Below are 21,296 nucleotides of genomic sequence, written 5' to 3'. Positions count from 1 at the left end.
TCCTTTCGACCATGAGATCATATAAATCACTTATGCCGGAAGGATACTTTGATTACATCAAACGCCACTGCGTAAATGAGTGGTTATAAATGTGGGATTAGGTATTCGGAAAGTATGAGTTGAGGCATATGGATCAATAGTGGGATTTGTCCATCCTGATGAGGGATAGATATACTCTGGGCCCTCTCGGTGGAATGGCGTCTAATTAGCTTGCAAGCATATGAATGGTTCATAAGAGGCCACATACCACGGTACGAGTAAAGAGTACTTGTCAGGAGACGAGGTTGAACGAGGTATAGAGATACCGATGATCAAACCTCGGACAAGTAAAATATCGCGTGACAAAGGGAATCAGTATCGTATGTAAACGGTTCATTCGATCACTAAGTCATCGTTTAATATGTGGGAGCCATTATGGATCTCCAGATCCCGCTATTGGTTATTGGTCGGAGAGAAGTCTCAATCATGTCTGCATAGTTCGCGAACCGTAGGGTGCACACTTAAGGTTTGATGTCGTTTAAGTAGATATGGAATATGGAATGGAGTTCGAAGTTTTGTTCGGAGTCTCGGATGGGATCCAGGACATCACGAGGAGTTCCGGAATGGTCCGAAGAATAAGATTCATATATAGGAAGTCATTTTATAAGTTTGAAAATGATCCGGTGCATTTATGGAAGGTTCTAGAAGGTTCTAGAAAAGTCCGGAAGAAATCACTATGGAAGGTGGAGTCCCGGAGGGACTCCACTAGCATGGCCGGCCAACCATAAGGGGGGAGTCCCAGGTGGACTCCACCTAAGGTGGCCGGCCACCCCCCTCAAGGAAAGGTGGGAGTCCCACCTTGAGTAAGACTTCCCCCTTGAGTAGGTTTCCCACCAAAGGCAAGTTTTGGTGTTGGGGTCTTATTCGAAGACTTGGACTACAACTCTTGGGGTCTTCCATCTATATAATGAGGAGCAAAGGGAGGGGGCTGGCCACCCCAAGCCATCTAGGCCGCAGCCCCCAAGTAGCCGGCGCCCTAAACCCTAGCCTCTCCCCAAACCCTAGCGCCCCTCCTCCACATAATACTCCCGCAGCGCATAGGTGAAGCCCTGCCGGAGTTCTCCACCACCACCGTCACCACGCCGTCGTGCTGCCGGGATTCCGAGGAGGATCTACTACTTCCGCTGCCCGCTGGAACGGGGAGGAGGACGTCGTCTTCATCAACACCGTACGTGTGACCGAGTACGGAGGTGCTGCCCGATTGTGGCACCGTCAAGATCTCGTAGGCTTTGGAAATCTTCAAGGGTTAGTCTCGTGATCCCCTTGTTGCTACCGTCTTCTAGATTAGATCTTGGCTTGTGTTTCGTTCTTGCGGTAGGAATTTTTTTTGTTTCCTATGCTACGAATCCCATCAGTACCTGCGATAGAGAAAATGGAAATCTTCCAGACAAACAAAAAGAAACACGGTACCGTGCTCCTCTTGGTGCGGACGCTGTACTCGTCTCTCCGTCACCTCTGTACTCCACAAGTCTTGCATCTGTACCTGCGCTAGAGAAAACAGAAATCTTTCCAGAGAAACAAACAGAAACACGGTCCCACACTCCTCTTGCTGACGACGCTGTACTCGTCTTTCCGACACTGCTGTACTCCGCAAGCCTTGCACCTGTACCTGCACTAGAGATAACGGAAATCTTACCAACTGTGCCTACTGTCTAGTTTACGCTATTCTCCAGGCTCTTACCAACTGTGCCTACCCAACTGTACTCGGTTCAGTTTCACCGATGTACTCAACAGTCATATCAACTGTACCTACTCCAAATAAAGTGTTGCAACGCTGTACTGTACGCTCTTCGTTCCACCGCTGTACCTGTCCCAGTTGCAACGCTGTACTGTAGGCTCTTAATAACCGTACCTATCCCGCAAAAGCTGCAAAAACGGACGAAACAAACAGAAACAATTAGGTACTCCTCTTTGTTCTGAACCTATGCTCGTCTCAGTTGCAACGTTGTACTTCAGATTATTAACATTTGTACGTATCCAAAACAAGATAAAACTTGAACGAAAACCAACAGAAACTATCTAGTGCCCCTATTCGCCACGCAGCTCTACTCACATCGGTCTCACATTGTATTAATCACTCTTAGCAAAAAAATACTATTTCAAACATTTCGGGGATACCAATAAAGCAAAAAAAATACGGACAAGAAATACATTCATACCAAACAAGGACTTGTTCAAATAAACCAGCAAATATGTGTTCAGAAGAAACTACATTACAACTTTTCCTGACAGGGTAGCACTTCATTAAAAAGCGAGGTGGGAACACACTCCCAGCAAAGCTTAAGCAAAAAAAAATAGTTCATACTAACATAACTAGTACTGGACAACTTAGGTGTGCCTGGTCTTGCACTGATAACATAGAGATATCTTCAACTTGTCCTTCAACAAACATTTGATTCCTCGTTCATCTGACATTGCAATAACTTACATATAAAGATTTATGCTGACTCAACAACAGCCCAGGTGTCATTGATGTTCTGCCTGCTATAAATTGACTTGAACGATCATCAAAATCAGGGTGTCTTTTCATTACAGTAGCAACTTTATAAAACTTCAACATCAAGCGAGCACATATGAAGAAGTGATTTATGGATGTGTAATCAAACGCGTAACGATTGGAGAACTTCAAGTACAGCGAGCCTTCCTCATCAATAGCCCGCTTCACATCTGGCAAGTCTGCAACACGCAATGCACACAAAATCCTTAGGGCCAGCAAAATACTTCAACTCCACCTTGAGCAAACAATCAACAGGCCCTTCCTTCACACCAAGGATCCATATTGTTATCGCAGACAGTGTTGGATTCTGATGCAGCTCCACATCTTCAGGTGACGTACCAAATCCCCTCAGATAGTTCAGTATATCCATCCCTTCGTGTACAACTTTGCCGCGCGCGAGTTCGCGCTATTCCGCACGGGAGAATTGCCGCGTCCGCTGCCGCGCGCTATATAAACGCGACACGCGCGAACGCGCCAACGGCCTGAAACTTCCACGCGTCCGCTTCGTCTCCGCGCCGCTCCGTCTCTCTCCGTCTCTCTCCGTCTCTCTCCCACTGGCGCTCCGCCTCAGCGATGATGATGCCTCCGCGCCGCCGCCCCGCCGCCCCGCCTCCAGCTACCACGGCATTCGGGCGCGCCGAGCGGCCGGTTCGACGCGGAAATCAGCTTCGTCGACGAGCGGATCCGCCTCGGCACGTTTGACACGGCGCACGAGGCGGCGCGGGCGTACGACACCATCGCCTGGCGGCTCGGCCGCTCCCGCCGGACGATGAATTTTCATGATGTATGGACGCGGGAGCAGGCGGAGATGCTCGCGCCGCCGCCACCGGCCATCACGCGCGAGCAGCAGCGCCGCCAACGGGAGCTGGAGCAGCGCCTCCTCATCGCCGAGCGCGACGAGGCCCTCCACCTCGAGTGGGCGCGCCGATTCCCGGAAGACGTCGCAGCCACGGAAGCCTTCTACGCGCAGAAGGAAGAGGAGAAGGCGGCGGCGAAGGCGAAGAAGAAAGCCAGCCGCGACAAGCGCCGCGCCGAGTCCGCGGCGAGGAAGGCGGCGAGGGCCAAGAAGGCGGCGAGGAAGGAGGAGGAAAAGAAGAACGGCGCAGGGCCGTCCACCATCGTCCTCTCCTCCTCCTCCTTCGAGTGAACGACGATGCCGAGCACCCACTCCTCGGACTTCGACTGGGAGTCGAACGAGTAGTTTAAAAATTTGTCAAATTTCGTATTTTCGTCCTCTATGTCGTGTTGTATCGTTGAACTTTTAATATATTCGTATTTTCGATCAAATTTTCGTAGTTTGTTTGATTAATTTTAAAATGAACGGTCGAATTTAGCAGTTTGCGCCGCGCCGCGCGCTGCAAAATAGAGCCTCCGGCGGAGGTGCTTTTTTTCCACACCAACGCGCGCTGCAAAATGGACCATCGGATTGGGGAAAATTCGGTATCACGCATGCCAGCGATTTACAGCGCGGCGAAACGGAGGTTTAGCGTGCCGGCTTTTTTTGCGCCTGTTGGAGATGCTCTTATGGGGAAGGTTGTGAACTTGTGAATACAGTTATTTTTTTGAGGGAAACTTGTGAAAGCAGTTAATGGATCGGCTTGCGCTGCACTTTGGGTGAAGCCCACTTCTCTATTTCGGCCCGGCATGTGGATGATGTTCGAGGCCGTGGTGCTGAACCTGACCGTGAGAATTCACGATTCCCATCGATCCCCATTCTCAACGGAATCGACTCCGCTCGCCGCCGGCGCCGCCATGCTCCGCCTGCGAAGCTGCATCCTCACCCGTCTCCTCTCTTCCCCCTCCTCCGCGAGTCCCATCTCCCCTCTCCACCGACTGCTGTCAGCGGTTGCGGCCGACCCAAGCCCCGCGTTCGCCGTCGAGCAGTACCTCGTCGACACCTGCGGCCTCACCCGGCCCCAAGCCCTCAAGGCCTCCACCAAGCTCTCCCACCTCAAGTCCCCCGCCAAGCCCGACGCCGTGCTCGCCTTCCTCGCGGACCTCGGCCTCTCCAGCGCCGACGTCGCCGCCGCCGTCGCAGGGGACCCGCTGTTGCTCTGCGCCGACGTGGACAAGACCCTGGCCCCCGTCGTCGCCGGGCTAACCGGCCACGGCCTCTCGCGCACCGAGGTCGCGCGCCTCGTCTCGCTCGGCCGCACCATCTTCCGCTGCAGATCCATCGTCTCCAACCTCCCATACTACCTATCGCTCTTCGGATCCTACGAGAACCTCCAACAATTACTCAAGCAGTGCCCCGAGCTCCTCGGGTGCAGCCTGGAGAAGGTGGTCAAGCCCAACGTCGCGTTCCTGCGGGAGTGCGGGCTAGGAGACTGCATCCTGTCCAAGGTGCACCTCTCCACGCCACGCATACTTTCCACCAACCCAGACCGCCTCCCTGCAATGGTGGCATGCGCCGAAGGCCTCGGCGTACCCCGTGGATCTCCCATGTTCAGGCATGTGCTCTACGCTGTTGCAAGGGTCGGCGAGGATAAAATCCCTGCCAAGGTAGATTACTTGAAGAAAACTTTCAGGTGGTCGGATGCTGAAGTGGGTATTGTTGCTTGTAAGAATCCACAGGTGCTATCGAGGTCTAAGGACATGCTGCAGCGCTTGTCTGAGTTCTTTATCTCTGAGGTGGGTTTGGAACCTGCTGACATTGCTCATCGTTCAGTAGTGCTCACTTATAGCCTGGAGAGCCGCCTCAAGCCCCGGTACTACGCGGTAAAGTTTCTCAAGAAAAATGGATTGCTCAAATGCTTCCCGAGCTACTCTACAATTTTCAACATGACCGACAAGGTATTCGTGGAGAGGTACATCTGCCCTCACAAGGAAGCTGCTCCCCACGTATATGAAGACTATGTCGCCGCTTGCAAAGGGGAAGTATCCACTAGATTCTTATCTGCTTGAACCAAGACCCTGACATGGAACTTTGTGTTTCAGTGTTGTTCGCCCAATTAATTAGATCCTGATTTTATTCTATGCATGTTACATGCTGGTTTGGTCATTGCTAAGTGCTAATGCCTCATGAAACTGATTATTTGATTCCTGAAACCCGGCGTGTTGTCATTCAGTAGAGAAGAAATCATAGCCTGCAATGTGTCAAAAAAAGACATCCATGAATATATTTATGTCTCCCACTTTTATTTTAGATCATGGAGATAACATGTGTGGGTGGACTAGTTTTCTGTCAAAACCAGGAAGCATTAATCAGAAAGCGAAAGAACTGCGCCGTTTTCCATTAAAATATCGGTATGGTCTGCTTTCATACCCGATTTTATTTTGCTGTTCCGTTTTCCACTAAAATATCGGTATGGTCTGCTTTCATACCCGATTTTATTTTGCTGTTCCGTTTTCATTCCTTCATATTTTTGACCGATCCTATGTCAATACTAAATGGCAGTTCAATCTTCAATAATTAGATTTCTTTTGTGTATATTTATTTTTCCTTATGGTTTCTTTCCTGTAATTCTTATCCTAATGAAGGATTAGCTTTGTTTCTAAATCCATTAGGCTGTAGCTGGCCACCTTCTGTAAGGAAAACTTTCAGATTTGATACAGTAACGTACTAAACTATGGTAAACAAATGAGTCTAAATAAATGGCATCTGTCATTTATCGTGAGAACTAAAACAATGGAGATGGAATGAATTAATTTTATCATATTTCTACTATTCGTTGCTTGCATATGTGATATTGTATCTGTTCAACAAGCCTACAGGTATATTTTGGGAAAAAACGACCGACAAACTGTAGGTTAAAAAATCAACTTGACGAAGCTTCACAAATAGCTGCCTTGACTCATGTCGAAGCTGTTTTATACTTCAAAGATATCTGCCTTAACTCATGTCGAAGTTGTTTGATACTTCGAAGTCATGCAATAAGCAGCATGTGTTTTGTCAAACCATAATTTAATTTGCAATTTGTGAACTAGGTTTTTGTGCTACTGTTTTCTCGTGCTCTGGTTTTAAAACTCCATTGGAATTTTATTTTTGCCGGCAAAAATTCAATGGGGCTTATGGCCACACTGGATAGAAGGTGCAATCTTGTCCATTTTTTTGACTTGCCTCAGTTCAGACTCTTCACAGCCAGAGCTAGTTTGTCAACATATTTCTTATTTTGAATTGGAGGGAGTAATTAGATTATGATTTGGGGTATATTTATTTTGCTCTTTCGGCTAATTCTTGATGAAGGATTTTCTTTATTCAGCTGAAGCTGGCCTTTACTTCTGCTAGGAAATTTTCGAACTTGATAAAGTAACCAACTTAAGCATGATCAACACATCAGTCATTAATTGCGAGAACTAAGCCGAGATGGAATGAATCAGTCTTATCATACCTTCTACTACTCATTGCTTGCATATGTTATACTGTATCTGTTCAACAAAAGTACAAATATATTGCAGCAAAACTGTAGGTTCAAAGATCAATTTGGCAAAGCTTCAAAGATATCTACCTTAAATCAAATCGAAGTTGTTCGGTACTTCGATGTCATGAAAATGATGAAATAAGCAGCATGTGTTTTGTCAAACCATATGTTGAATTTGTAATTTATAAAGTACATTTTTGTTCTGATGTTTTCTCATGCTCTAACTTTCGAAACTTCGTTACGACTTCTTTTTACGGGCAAAGATTTAATAGGGCTCACGACTATAATGGATAGAAGGTGAAATTTTGGTCTTGCCATGAGTTGCAGCTATAATATCCATTCATATTGGTCACTTGCATTTTTTGAGTGGTTATGTGTATATAATTTGGAATTTGAACATAAAACTACGATACCAATAAAATTTTGGTTATTTTTATTCGGATAGGGTTAATTCTTCTGTTATAGCTTCCATTGGCTTCTCCTAGACTTCATAAGAAGTTTGTTATGTATCTTCTAAAGTGCCAGAATGCAATCTTCTTGACTTTGCAGGGGAGGGTATGAATAACAAAGCATTTCATGCCTATTTGAAACACCTGCAGCTGGTTCAGTTAGAAGGAAGGTTACACTGCTGACTGGTGTGTTGCTGGACTGATCAGATATTGAGTTTCCTCCAATATATCTGTTGGGCTGCTATACTGTTGTAATGAATTCAGCCTGGAACATCCTCGTTCTATATCTTTTGAGGTGCAGATCTGGGAAGGAAATTATTGAAGAGGTAGTGGAAACTTGATCATCAGCTGCAGTTGGAGATCCGGGTTGTCCGGTCGAAGCACAAGAAACAAGTTCGGTGCAGAAGGAATTGGCAGATGCCCCAATGATGTTTCACGGTCATCATCCAGTCGCATGCCAATGGGCCTTGAAGGCTGCGGCTGAGCTGGGAATAAACTTTGTTTATTTTGGAGATGGACGCTTGCAACCTACAGATGGCGCTATCACGAGCGACGACCTTGATAGATCTGACATGTTGGTGCTCTGGTGAGGGACATCTACTACACGCTTATCTCTGAACTTCTTCATCTTTTAGAATCTCATCTGTTAGTGCCCGAGGGACATGATGTTTCACGGACATGTATCTGTGAACTTCTTCATCTTTTAGAACCTCCAGTTGTTAGTGGTCTGGTGAGGGACATCTGCTACACACTTGTATCTCTGAACATCATCTTCTAGAATCTCAGTTGTTACCAAGATTTTCTTGTACTAGTACTTTAGGTGTACCAGATAGATTACCTATCTTGCGGGTGATTTTGCCGGAATCAATTTTTTTTTTACCTAAACAACTACTGCTACTGTCTACTGTCTACACTTGCCTCATTGTAGAGTATGAACCCTTTGCTGGGAACGGACGCTGATGCAATCATGCAAGTGCAGTAGCATAGCCACGCACCACATGGGTAAACATCTTGCCGTTTGATATCTCAAGACCAGAGAGAGATTCATACGTTGAGTTTAGATTTAAATCTTTGCTTTGAAGCATTTGCACATTCAAACGTAATACATATGATCAACTTATCATCATGCTTGAACATGATTCGATCTGAATCCAACAACTATGCATCAACTGGTTACTGCATCTAACAAGCAGTTGAGCATTGTTGGATGTATTGATCATGTATCTTACTAGAGCAGTGACAAGTGACTGCACTGTGTGTAGAGCATTGTTGGATGTGTTGATCATGTATCTTACTAGAGCAGTGACAAGTGACTGCACTGTGTGTATTGCGTTGAACAAACTCTCAGTTCGAAAAGAGAAACGAACACACACAAGCATCACATCGTTCACTGCACCAGACTGCACTGTGTGTATTGCGTTGAATAAACTCTCAGTTCGAAAAGAGAAACGAACACACACAAGCATCACATCGTTCACTGCACCAGGTTCAAGCCCCAGGTACTCCAAAACAAAATGTGAAACAACGGGCCTCCTAGTCTCCTCACGTGCCATAATGTGATTTCTGTCCAAACAAATATACACATGTGTTACCTCATACAATGATAACTTATTAGACTATATTTCTGCCCATTTATTTTCTATTTGTACCGTAAAAACGAAACAATAAACTGTAATTTTAGCAGTGCATACATAGTACATTTTACTTGCAAAACAGGATCAGAAAATAAAAAACAAACTAATTGCATACAACCACCCAAATACCATAAATTCGTAGAAAAATAAATTCAATAGGAGAGCAGACATAATCAATTATTTGCATAAATAACAGATGCAACAAACACGAGTACCAAAAACAAAACATGGACAAAAATGGTACACAAAACTAGCATGTATTATACCAATAATAGACAGATCTATACTTAAAATGTTTTCAAAACAAATGTGTCTACACAACAGGAGCATGCATTATACTCAAAAACAGAACCATGTATATTACACAACAGCAGTATTAGTTTCGGATGAAGTTGTCATACCAGATCTCTCAACTACAGCAGGTTGAGGCAGGACAAAATCAATTCAAGTGTAACCTACATAGTTTTGCAATATCCATATGTCAACAAAGTAGCAATGAAATATGATAGCGGAAAAATATGAACAAAACATCAACATTAGGTGGACAAACATCAAAATAAACGGTCGGATCTGTCGATTTGAGCAGTTCAAGGCTAACTAGTTTTTTTCGAGAAGAAAAAATGCCATCGGTAAAGGAATGAGGGTCTCCGAGGACCCTGGCAGCGAGGAATGAGGGTCTCCGAGGTCTGTGGCAGCGAAGAATCCTCCCGGCGTCGAACCACCGAAGCAAATCCCCCCCCTTCCCACCCAGGAGAACTCGTTCCCCTTGCCAAATGTCTCACACACTATAGTTTCAACAGGGGAAAGAGGGTCCCGGGTCTTATCCAGAACGGGGAGGGAGGCGGTGGTGGGACACGTGCTCCGGCGCAACGCTTACACCTAGGACATAAATGAGAACACTTGGCCACACACATTAATGAGTTAAGTTGAGACATTTGAGACTTGACGATTCCACTCTCGAGGCAGATCCAACGGCACCATGGCATATGCCGTTCCGCATTCGCGGCAGATATCCTAGCAACGTGTATGCGACGTGCCACCGGGTACTGCCACGTGCCAACGCGTACCCTGACAACGGCACCATGGCATCCGCAGTATCGTGACATCGCTTCCTGCCACGTGCCACCGGGTAGACACGCAGCTTGGTTGAACTCTTATCAACAGTCTGTACTCGTGTTCGTGTCGTGTCTGTACTCGTGCATGTAGCACCACTGTACTACATACTCTCAGCAACAGTACTTACCCTGGAGAAACGACAATCTACGCGTGAAGTCTAAAAAACCCCCAAATTTGGGCGAGAACCGGTCAGTCCACGACGCACCCTTCCTCCTCAATGGTGACTCCCTGCGACTACGGCGAGGGTTAGATGGTGGAAGACGCGGTGGTCATCGTGACGACTTTGGCGATAACGTCTTGGAGTCCTGCGACACCTCGAACCCAGTCGCGGGCGAGGTGTCACTGTTCCCGGTGGCTGCGTCGGCATTGGCAAAGGTGTTGAAGGAGCGCCCGGCTGAGAGCCATCGGTGGACCTCATCACTCGGCGGCGTCGAGTAAGTTTGCTTCCCTCCTTCGTGGTTTTTTATGTGCTAGCACCGTAACCCAGAAAAATCTAGGGTTTGTCAAGTTCCATACTTTTGAGTTGATTTTCCTGTGGTTTTTTTGTAGCTTGGACGATTAAGTGTGGGATGTTAGGTTTCACCTAGATGGAAAAGATAATTTGGAGAGGAAGCTAAGCAAATCTGAAATTACTTATACCAATATGCTAGCAATGTTAGAGATAGAGGAATATGCCCGGGGTGACAACATGTACTATGTAAAAGAAGAGGGGGCAGACATAGTAGGGATGGCACTCATCAAAAACATGATTGACGTCGAAAAAATGCTGGAACTGTATGAGGATGCCGAATGTGTTTCCATTACTGTAACCAAGCGTGAATCAGGTCTACCTGCAGATATCAAAAGGAAGCAATGTGAAGAACAAATTCCTATATCTGAAATAGGAGTGCCTGTTGTTTATTCAGTAGACATGCAGGGTGTGCTGACTAAACAAACAAATTACCACTTAGTACATGCTGACACAGGGGAGGATTATGTTCCGACTCAAAAAACAGGTTCCATTGATTACAAAAGGGTCAGATGATGATATGTACTCTAGCCCCACCGAGTCACGAAGTTTTCATACTCCACCGAAGGATTCAAAGTCCAATTATGTAGATGTTGAGCATACTGATAATTTATACAGAGGGAAGAGGAAACTTCTTTCTCCATCTGACGCCACATCGACAAAGAGACAAAACGTACTGCAAGAAATCATTGTGAGTCTGTGGCACATTATAGACCAAAGAAGTTCAAACACCAATGCAAAGCAAAAAGACTGTACAACCTCCTAGTGACATCAAATAAATTTTCATCGTAAGTATTTTATCATGCACTGCATAATGTTCATGTCTTCAACTTGTTAATTTTAACCTTTGGATTTCCTTGCAGAACTGAGGTATTCAATGCACCAGTTATGCACAGTGTTATTTCTGACTTCAATGTCCCAAACAATGGGGCTGACATTGGTAGACAATTTAGTAGAGGTGAGTTCTTGGATGGTGGTACCATGGACTACATCATTGACGAGATGAAGAGTACATCCGAATTGTACGCTATTGAGAACGAGTGTTGTTAAGTCAAGGATTCATCATGGTATGCACTGCAGTTAACAATGTATGTTGCACTATAACAGTAATTATATTGTACACTAACTACTGATAGAATCTATGTTTGCAATGTACGATGCAGGATGTTCTCCAGGTGGGTATTTGGAATCAGACACAAGAACAAATAGAAGAAGTGGCTCAAAAGAGGGATCAAACATTTAACTACACAGAAGGTTTCGATCTGCAAACTGCACTGGACACTTTCCCTAGATGAGAGGGGATTTGGTGACTAGGTGTATACGTGAGCACCCTCTAGATGCCACACGATCTGCGTTGAGATCCAGTTCTCGTCAATTGGATCTTTTGCCTTGATATTGTCTTATCCATCGCTAAGCGTACTTGGCGTGGGTCCTACGTGATTTGAAAGTGCATCTGGCCCACTATTTGAATTCAAAAAGGTGGGTCCTACGTGATTTAGAAGTGTTGTTAGTGCTGATGTGGTTTGCTAACCCAACAATGATGGTAACAGTAGATTGCTAGATGTGACACGTGTCAACCAATGGATGCGTGCTCACGTATACACCCGGTCACCAGGCTTCTTTTGTTCCCTAGATATGTTGACGAAGGAAAGAGCCTTCTTGACGCAAAACTTGTAAGCTCGTTGATAAAAAAAAACTTGTAAGCTCCCTACTTCTAAAGGTGCAATACAATTACAGCATACAGAACTACATTTTTCATCTTGTTTCTATATGTCCAATCTCCAAACAGTTATTGATCCCGTACTTCAAAAGTTATCACTATTCTTTGTATGTGATGAACAAATACAAAGAACGGTTTGAAATATTGGACTCTAGAAACTATGCTGACACAAAGGGATGTAGTCCGATGTATACAAGGAGCACGTACCATACGGAATGCGATATCATAGTAAGTAGAGAATAATTTTCCATGCTTTTAAAATAATAATATTTGTTGTTGTGAACCATTATTTTGGAACCATTTATTTCCTGATTCCTACAGATGACTGTAGGATAACGTTGCATAGAAAACAAAAATTTTCCTACCGCGAACACGCAATCCAAGCCAAGATGCAATCTAGAAGACGGTAGCAACGAGGGGGTATCGAGTCTCACCCTTGAAGAGATTCCAAAGCCTACAAGATGAGGCTCTTGTTGCTGCGGTAGACGATCACTTGCCGCTTGCAAAAGCGCGTAGAAGATCTTGATCACGATCGGTTCCGGCGCCACGAACGGGCAGCACCTCCGTACTCGGTCACACGTTCGGTTGTTGATGAAGACGACGTCCACCTCCCCGTTCCAGCGGGCAGCGGAAGTAGTAGCTCCTCTTGAATCCGACAGCACGACGGCGTGGTGTCGGTGGCGGTGTAGAAGTCCGGCGGAGCTTCGCTAAGCTACGCGGGAAATATGAAGTGGAGGAGCAAAGCTAGGGTTTGGGAGGGGGTGGCCGGCCACTCAAGGGGGGCGGCCAAGCTATGGTCTTGGGGTAGCCGGCCCCCTCCCTTGGCCCCTCATTATATAGGTGGATCCCAAGTGTTGGTGTCCAAGTCTTCGAATAAGACCCGAAACCAAAACCTTCCATAGGAGGGGGCAAACCTAGCCCAACTAGGACTCCCACCCAAAGGTGGGATTCCCACCTCCCATGTGGGGGTGGTGGCCCCCTATGGTGGAGTCCACTTGGGACTCCACCCCCACTAGGGCTGGCCGGCCATGGAGGTGGAGTCCCTTGTGGACTCCACCTTCCTTGGTGGTTTCTTCCGGACTTTTCTAGAACCTTCTAGAACCTTCCATAGAACCTTCCGCGACATTTTATTTCACATAAAATGACATCCTATATATGAATCTTATTCTCCCACCATTCCTAACTCCTCGTGATGTCCGGATCTCATCCGGGCTCCGAACAAATATTCGAACTCCATTCCATAATTCAAGTGCTACCATTTCAACATCCAACTTTAAGTGTGTCACCCTACGGTTCGAGAACTATGCGGACATGGTTGAGTACTCACTCCGACCAATAATCAATAGCGGGATCTGGAGATCCATAATGGCTCCCACATATTCAACGATGACTTTAGTGATCGAATGAACCATACACATATATTACCAATTCCCTTTGTCTCGCGATATTTTACTTGTCCGAGGTTTGATCTTCGGTATCACTCTATACCTTGTTCAACCTCGTCTCGACAAGTACACATTACTCTTACCGTGGTATGTGGTCTCTTAAGAACACATTCATATGCTTGCAAGACAATAGACGACATTCCACCGAGAGGGCCCAGAGTATATCTATCCGTCATCGGGATGGACAAATCCCACTGTTGATCCATATGCCTCAACTTATACTTTCCGGATACTTAATCCCACCTTTATAGCCACCCATTTACGCAGTGGTGTTTGGTGTAATCAAAGTACCTTTCCGGTATAAGTGATTTACATGATCTCATGGTCATAAGGACTAGGTAACTATGTATCGAAAGCTTATAGCAAATAACTTAATGACGAGATCTTATGCTACGCTTAATTGGGTGCGTCCATTATATCATTCACACAATGACATAACCTTGTTATTAATAACATCCAATGTTCATGATTATGAAACTAATCATCCATTAATCAACAAGCTAGTTTAAGAGGCATACTAGGGACTTCTTGTTTGTCTACATATCACACATGTACTAATGTTTCTGTTAATACAATTCTAGCATGATATATAAACATTTATCATAAACATAAAGATATAAATACTAACCACTTTATTATTGCCTCTAGGGCATATCTCCTTCAGCCTCCCACTTGCACTAGAGTCAATAATCTAGATTACATTGTAATATACCTAACACCCATGGCATTCCTCGGGTGTTGGTCATGCTTTGCCCTAGGGAGAGCTTTAGTCAACGGATCTGCTACATTCAGATCAGTGTGTACTTTGCAAATCTTTACTTCTCCATCTTCGATGTACTCGCGAATCGAGTGGTAACGCAGCTTGATATGCTTCAGCCTCTTGTGTGACCTTGGCTCTTGTGCATTGGCGATGGCACCCATGTTATCACAAAGAATGATTAATGGATCCAATGCACTAGGAACCACACCGAGCTCTACAATGAACCTCTTCATCCATACCGCTTCGATGAAGCCTCCGAAGCCGCTATGTACTCTGATTCTCGTTGAAGACTTCGCCACCGTGCACCGCTTCGAGCTTGCCCAGCCATCGCAGCACCATTCAATATAAACACGTACTGCATTGTGACTTAGAGTCATCGGGATCAGTGTTCCAACTTGCATCGGTGTAACCGTTTACAACGAGCTCTTGGTCACCTCCATAACAAAGAAACATATCCTTAGTTCTTTTCAAGTACTTCAGATATTCTTGACCGCTGTCCAGTTGTTCCATTCCTGGATCACTTTGATATCTGCTAGTCAAACTAACAGCATGTGCTATATCCGGTCTAGTACATAGCATGGCATACATGATAGATCCTACTGCCGAGGCATAGGGGATGTTACACATCCTTTCTCTTTCTTCTGCCGTAGCCGGTCCTTGAGTTTTACTCAATACCTTGCCTGGTAACATAGGTAAGAACCCTTTCTTACTTTCGTCCATTCTAAACTTCTTTAGAATCTTGTCCAGATATGTACTGTGATAGCCCTATTAGGCGTCTTGATCTATCTCTATAAATCTTGATGCCTAATATATACGATGCTTCACCAAGGTCTTTCATTGAAAAACTATTATTCAAATAACCCTTAACACTGCTTAATAGTTCTATATCATTCCCGATCAATAATATGTCATCTACATATAATATCGGAATGCTACGTAGCTCCCACTCACTTTCTTGTAAATACAGGCCTCTCCATGACACTTTGTATAAACCCGAAGTCTTTGATCACCTTATCAAAGCGTCGGTTCCAACTTCTTGATGCTTGCTTCAGTCCATAGATTGAACGCTGAAGTTTGCATACTTTGTCAGCATTTTTAGGATCGACAAAACCTTTGGGTTGTACCATATACAACTCTTCCTCAATATCTCCATTAAGGAACGCCGTTTTGACATCCATCTCGCCAAATCTCATAATCGAAAAATGCAGCTATTGCTAACAAAATCCTCACAGATTTTAGCTTCGCTACAGGTGAGAAAGTCTCATCGTAGTCAACTCCTTGAATTTGTCGGAAACCCTTTGCGACAAGTCGAGCTTTATAGACAAGTAATATTACCATCAGCATCTGTTTTTCTCTTGAAGATCCATTTATTCTCGACAGCCTTTCGGCTATCGTGTAAGTCTACCAAAGTCCATACTTTGTTATCATACATGGATCCCATTTCGGATTTCATGGCTTCTTGCCATTTGTTGGAATCTGGGCTCATCATCGCTTCTTCATACGTCGCAGTGGTCCTCATCATTGTTATCTACAATCATGACATTTAGACAAGGATCATACCAATCAGAGTGGCACGTTCCCTTGTCGATCTGCGAGGTTCGTAGTTTCCTCGTTCGAAGTTTCATGATCATTATCATTAGCTTCCTCTGTTGCCGGTGTAGGCGGTACAGTACAACTTCCAAGATCTTGCGCTACTCGATCAACGAGTATAGATTCATCAATCTCATCGAGTTCTACTTTTCTTCCAGTCACTTCTTTAGTGAGAAATTCTTTCTCAAGAAAGGTTCCGTTCTTAGCAACAAAGATTTTGCCTTCGGATTTGTGATAGAAAGTGTACCCTATAGTTTCCTTAGGGTATCCTATGAAGACGCATTTCTCCGCTTTGGGTTCTAGCTTGTCCGGTTGTAACTTCTTTACATAGGCTTCGCAACCCCAAACTTTCAGAACGACAGCTTAGGTTTCTTATTAAACCATAATTCATACGGTGTCGTTTCTACGGATTTTGATGGTGCTCTATTTAAAGTGAATGCGGCTGTCTCTAATGCATAACTCCAAAATGATAACGGCAAATCAGTAAGAGACATCATACTACGAACCATATCTAAGAGAGTTCGATTACGACGTTCGGACACACCGTTTCGTTGAGGTGTTCCCGGCGGTGTCAATTGTGAAAGTATTCCGCATTTCTTTAAATGCATGCCAAACTCATAACTCAGATATTCACCTCCACGATCAGATCGTAGAAATTTGATCTTCTTGTTACGTTGATTTTCTACTTCACTTTGAAATTCCTTAAACTTCTCGAAAGTTTCGGATTTATGTTTCATGAAATAGATATACCCATATCTACTCAGATCATCTGTGAAGGTTAGAACATAACGATAACCACCGCGCGATGCTACGCTCATTGGTCCACATACATCTGTATGTATGATTTCCAATAAGTCGGCAGCTCGCTCCATCATACCAGAAAATGGAGTCTTTGTCATTTTACCCATTAGACATGCTTCGCATCTATCAAGTGACTCAAAGTCAAGTGATTCAAGTAATCCATCAGTATGGAGTTTCTTCATGCGTTTCACTCCAATATGACCAAGACGACAGTGCCACATATAAGTAGAATTATCATTAAGTTTAATTCGCTTAGCATCAATGTTATGTATATGCGTATCACTACTATCGAGATCTAATAGAAATAAGCCATTCTTTTGTGGTGCTTGACCATAAAAGATATTATTCATAAAAATAGAACAACCATTATTCTCAGACTTGAATGAATAACCGTCTTGCATTAAACAAGATCCAGATATAATGTTCATGCTCAACGCAGGTACATAATAGCAATTATTTAGGCTTAAAACTAATCCCGAAGGTAGATGTAGAGGAAGTGTGCCGATCGCGATCACATTGACCTTGGATCCGTTTCCAACGCGCATCGTCACTTCATCTTTCAGCTTGTCGTTTATTCTTTAGTTCCTGTTTCGAGTTACAAATATGAGCAACCGAACCCAGATCAAATACCCAGGTACTAGAACGAGAACCAGTGAAATGAACATCTATAACATGTATATCAAATATACCTTCTTTCTTCTTCTTGACAAGGCCGCTCTTCGGATCAGCCGGATACTTGGAGCAATTACGCTTCCAGTGTCCCTTCTACTTGCACGACTATCACTCAGCATCAGGCTTAGGGCCGTTCTTAGGTTTCATAGGAGGCGTGGCAGCTTTCTTGCCACCCTTCTTGAATTTTCCCTTAGACTTGCCCTGTTTCTTGAAACTGGTGGTCTTGTTGACCATCAACACTTGGTGCTCTTTCTTGATCTCAATCTCAGCAGCTTTTAGCATGCCAAAAAGTTCAGGTAACTCCTTGTTCATGTTCTGCATATTGTAGTTCATCACAAAGTTCTTGTAACTTGGTGGCAGTGATTGAAGGACACGATTAATCCCCGATCTGTTAGGAATCACTATTCCCAAGTCATCGAGTTTCTTCGCATGCCCGGTCATGGCGAGCATGTGCTCACTAACGGAGCTGCCTTCTTCCATCATACAGTGAAGAAATGTTTCGATGCTTCATAGCATTCCATCGCCGCATGAGTCTCGAATATAGCTTTCAGCTCATTCATCAACTCATGAGGATCATGGTGCTCAAAACGTTTTTGAAGATCGGATTCCAGATCGCACAGATGGCACACCGAACTTGAGAGTACCGAGTTTTCCGAGTCGCGTAAACAGCTTTTACTTCATCGGATTCATCTTCTGCAGAGGGTCACCTAGCGGTGCATCAAGCACAAATTGCAGATTTCCGCCGTAGAGGAAGATCCTCACATGACGGAACCGATCGGTGAAGTTGCTACCGTTGCTCTTAAGTTTCTCTTTCTCTAGGAACTGATTAAAATTGATTGGGGACGCCATCTCTACAACATATATTTGCAATAGTTTAGACTAAGTTTATGACAAATTGAGTTCAAATTTTAATTCAACATAATTAAAAACCTAAGTGAACTCCCACTCAAAACAATATCCCTCGCATTGTCTTAGTGATCACATGAACCAAATCCACCGCACCTAAACCCGATCATCACGAGAAAAGGTGTGATTTCAATGGCGAACACTCAAAGTGTTCATCATATCAACCATATGATTCATGCTCTACCTTTCGGTATCACGTGTTCCGAGACCATGTCCGTACATGCTAGGCTCGTCAAGGCCACCTTAGTATCCGCATGTGCAAAACTGTCTTGCACCCGTTATATGTACTTATTGAATCTATCACACCCGATCATCACGAGGTGCTTCAAACGACAAGACTTGGCAACAGTGCTACTAAGGATGAACACTTTATTATCTTGAGATTTTAGTGAGGGATCATCTTATAATGCTACCGTCGCGATCTAAGCAAAATAAGATGCATAAAAAGGATTAACATCACATGCAGTTCATATGTGATATGATATGGCCCTTTTGTTCTTGCGCCTTTGATCTTCATCTCCAAAGCACGGATATGATCTCCATCATCTTCGGGCATGATCTCCATCATCGTCGGCGTAGCGTCAAGGTCAATGGCGCCGTCTTCATGATTGTCCTCCATGTAGCAACTATTACAACTACTTTGAAATACTACTCAACATGAAATTTAAAGACAACCATAAGGCTCCTGCCGGTTGCCACAATACAATAATGATCATCTCATACATATTCATCATCACATTATGGCCATATCACATCACCAAACCCTGCAAAACAAGTTAGACGTCTCTAATTTGGTTTGCATATTTTACGTGGTTTAGGGTTTTCGAGAGAGATCTAATCTACCTACGAACATGAACCACAACGTTGATACTAATGTTTTCAATAGAAGAGTAAATTGAATCTTTACTATAGTAGGAGAGACAGACACCCGCAAAGCCTCTTATGCAATACAAGTTGCATGTCGAACGAGGAACAAGTCTCATGAACGCGGTCATGTAAAGTTAGTCCGAGCCGCTTCATCCCACTATGCCATAAAGATGCAAAGTACTCAAACTAAAGATAACAAGAGCATCAACGCCCACAAACCATTGTGTTCTACTCGTGCAACCATCTATGCATAGACACGGCTCGATACCACTGTAGGATAACGTTGCATAGAAAACAAAAATTTTCCTACCGCGAACACGCAATCCAAGCCAAGATGCAATCTAGAAGACGGTAGCAACGAGGGGGTATCGAGTCTCACCCTTGAAGAGATTCCAAAGCCTACAAGATGAGGCTCTTGTTGCTGCGGTAGACGATCACTTGCCGCTTGCAAAAGCGCGTAGAAGATCTTGATCACGATCGGTTCCGGCGCCACGAACGGGCAGCACCTCCGTACTCGGTCACACGTTCGGTTGTTGATGAAGACGACGTCCACCTCCCCGTTCCAGCGGGCAGCGGAAGTAGTAGCTCCTCTTGAATCCGACAGCACGACGGCGTGGTGTCGGTGGCGGTGTAGAAGTCCGGCGGAGCTTCGCTAAGCTACGCGGGAAATATGAAGTGGAGGAGCAAAGCTAGGGTTTGGGAGGGGGTGGCCGGCCACTCAAGGGGGGCGGCCAAGCTATGGTCTTGGGGTAGCCGGCCCCCTCCCTTGGCCCCTCATTATATAGGTGGATCCCAAGTGTTGGTGTCCAAGTCTTCGAATAAGACCCGAAACCAAAACCTTCCATAGGAGGGGGCAAACCTAGCCCAACTAGGACTCCCACCCAAAGGTGGGATTCCCACCTCCCATGTGGGGGGTGGCCGGCCCCCTATGGTGGAGTCCACTTGGGACTCCACCCCCACTAGGGCTGGCCGGCCATGGAGGTGGAGTCCCTTGTGGACTCCACCTTCCTTGGTGGTTTCTTCCGGACTTTTCTAGAACCTTCTAGAACCTTCCATAGAACCTTCCGCGACATTTTATTTCACATAAAATGACATCCTATATATGAATCTTATTCTCCGGACCATTCCGGAACTCCTCGTGATGTCCGGGATCTCATCCGGGGCTCCGAACAAATATTCGAACTCCATTCCATAATTCAAGTGCTACCATTTCAACATCCAACTTTAAGTGTGTCACCCTACGGTTCGAGAACTATGCGGACATGGTTGAGTACTCACTCCGACCAATAATCAATAGCGGGATCTGGAGATCCATAATGGCTCCCACATATTCAACGATGACTTTAGTGATCGAATGAACCATACACATATATTACCAATTCCCTTTGTCTCGCGATATTTTACTTGTCCGAGGTTTGATCTTCGGTATCACTCTATACCTTGTTCAACCTCGTCTCCTGACAAGTACTCTTTACTCGTACCGTGGTATGTGGTCTCTTATGAACTCATTCATATGCTTGCAAGACATTAGACGACATTCCACCGAGAGGGCCCAGAGTATATCTATCCGTCATCGGGATGGACAAATCCCACTGTTGATCCATATGCCTCAACTTATACTTTCCGGATACTTAATCCCACCTTTATAGCCACCCATTTACGCAGTGGTGTTTGGTGTAATCAAAGTACCTTTCCGGTATAAGTGATTTACATGATCTCATGGTCATAAGGACTAGGTAACTATGTATCGAAAGCTTATAGCAAATAACTTAATGACGAGATCTTATGCTACGCTTAATTGGGTGCGTCCATTATATCATTCACACAATGACATAACCTTGTTATTAATAACATCCAATGTTCATGATTATGAAACTAATCATCCATTAATCAACAAGCTAGTTTAAGAGGCATACTAGGGACTTCTTGTT

At 44.8% G+C, this 21,296-nt stretch overlaps 1 protein-coding gene across 3 annotated transcripts; it reads left to right on the top strand.

The window, feature by feature from the left end:
* Positions 1–4,171: 4,171 nt before the first annotated feature.
* Positions 4,172–8,210, top strand: LOC127316417 (transcription termination factor MTERF8, chloroplastic). Of its 3 annotated transcripts, XM_051346807.1 has the most exons (3): positions 4,172–5,782; positions 7,447–7,532; positions 7,648–8,210. In XM_051346807.1, the coding sequence occupies exon 1, from the start codon at positions 4,181–4,183 to the stop codon at positions 5,438–5,440; it is 1,260 nt and encodes a 419-aa protein (XP_051202767.1). In that variant the 5' UTR covers positions 4,172–4,180; the 3' UTR covers positions 5,441–5,782; positions 7,447–7,532; positions 7,648–8,210. The 3 variants fall into 3 exon arrangements, with proteins under 3 accessions (XP_051202767.1, XP_051202765.1, XP_051202766.1); XM_051346805.1 differs by having other exon boundaries at positions 7,447–8,210; XM_051346806.1 differs by having other exon boundaries at positions 4,172–7,532.
* Positions 8,211–21,296: the final 13,086 nt, after the last annotated feature.

Source organism: Lolium perenne, chromosome 7 (genome assembly GCF_019359855.2).
Source record: "Lolium perenne isolate Kyuss_39 chromosome 7, Kyuss_2.0, whole genome shotgun sequence".
In the NCBI taxonomy this organism is placed as follows: Eukaryota; Viridiplantae; Streptophyta; class Magnoliopsida; order Poales; family Poaceae; genus Lolium; species Lolium perenne.
This window is presented reverse-complemented; position numbering and strand designations above follow the sequence as displayed.

Bases quoted from the DNA above. Each gene is read 5' to 3' on its own strand.
- LOC127316417 (XM_051346807.1), top strand. From the start codon at position 4,181: ATGTGGATGATGTTCGAGGCCGTGGTGCTGAACCTGACCGTGAGAATT.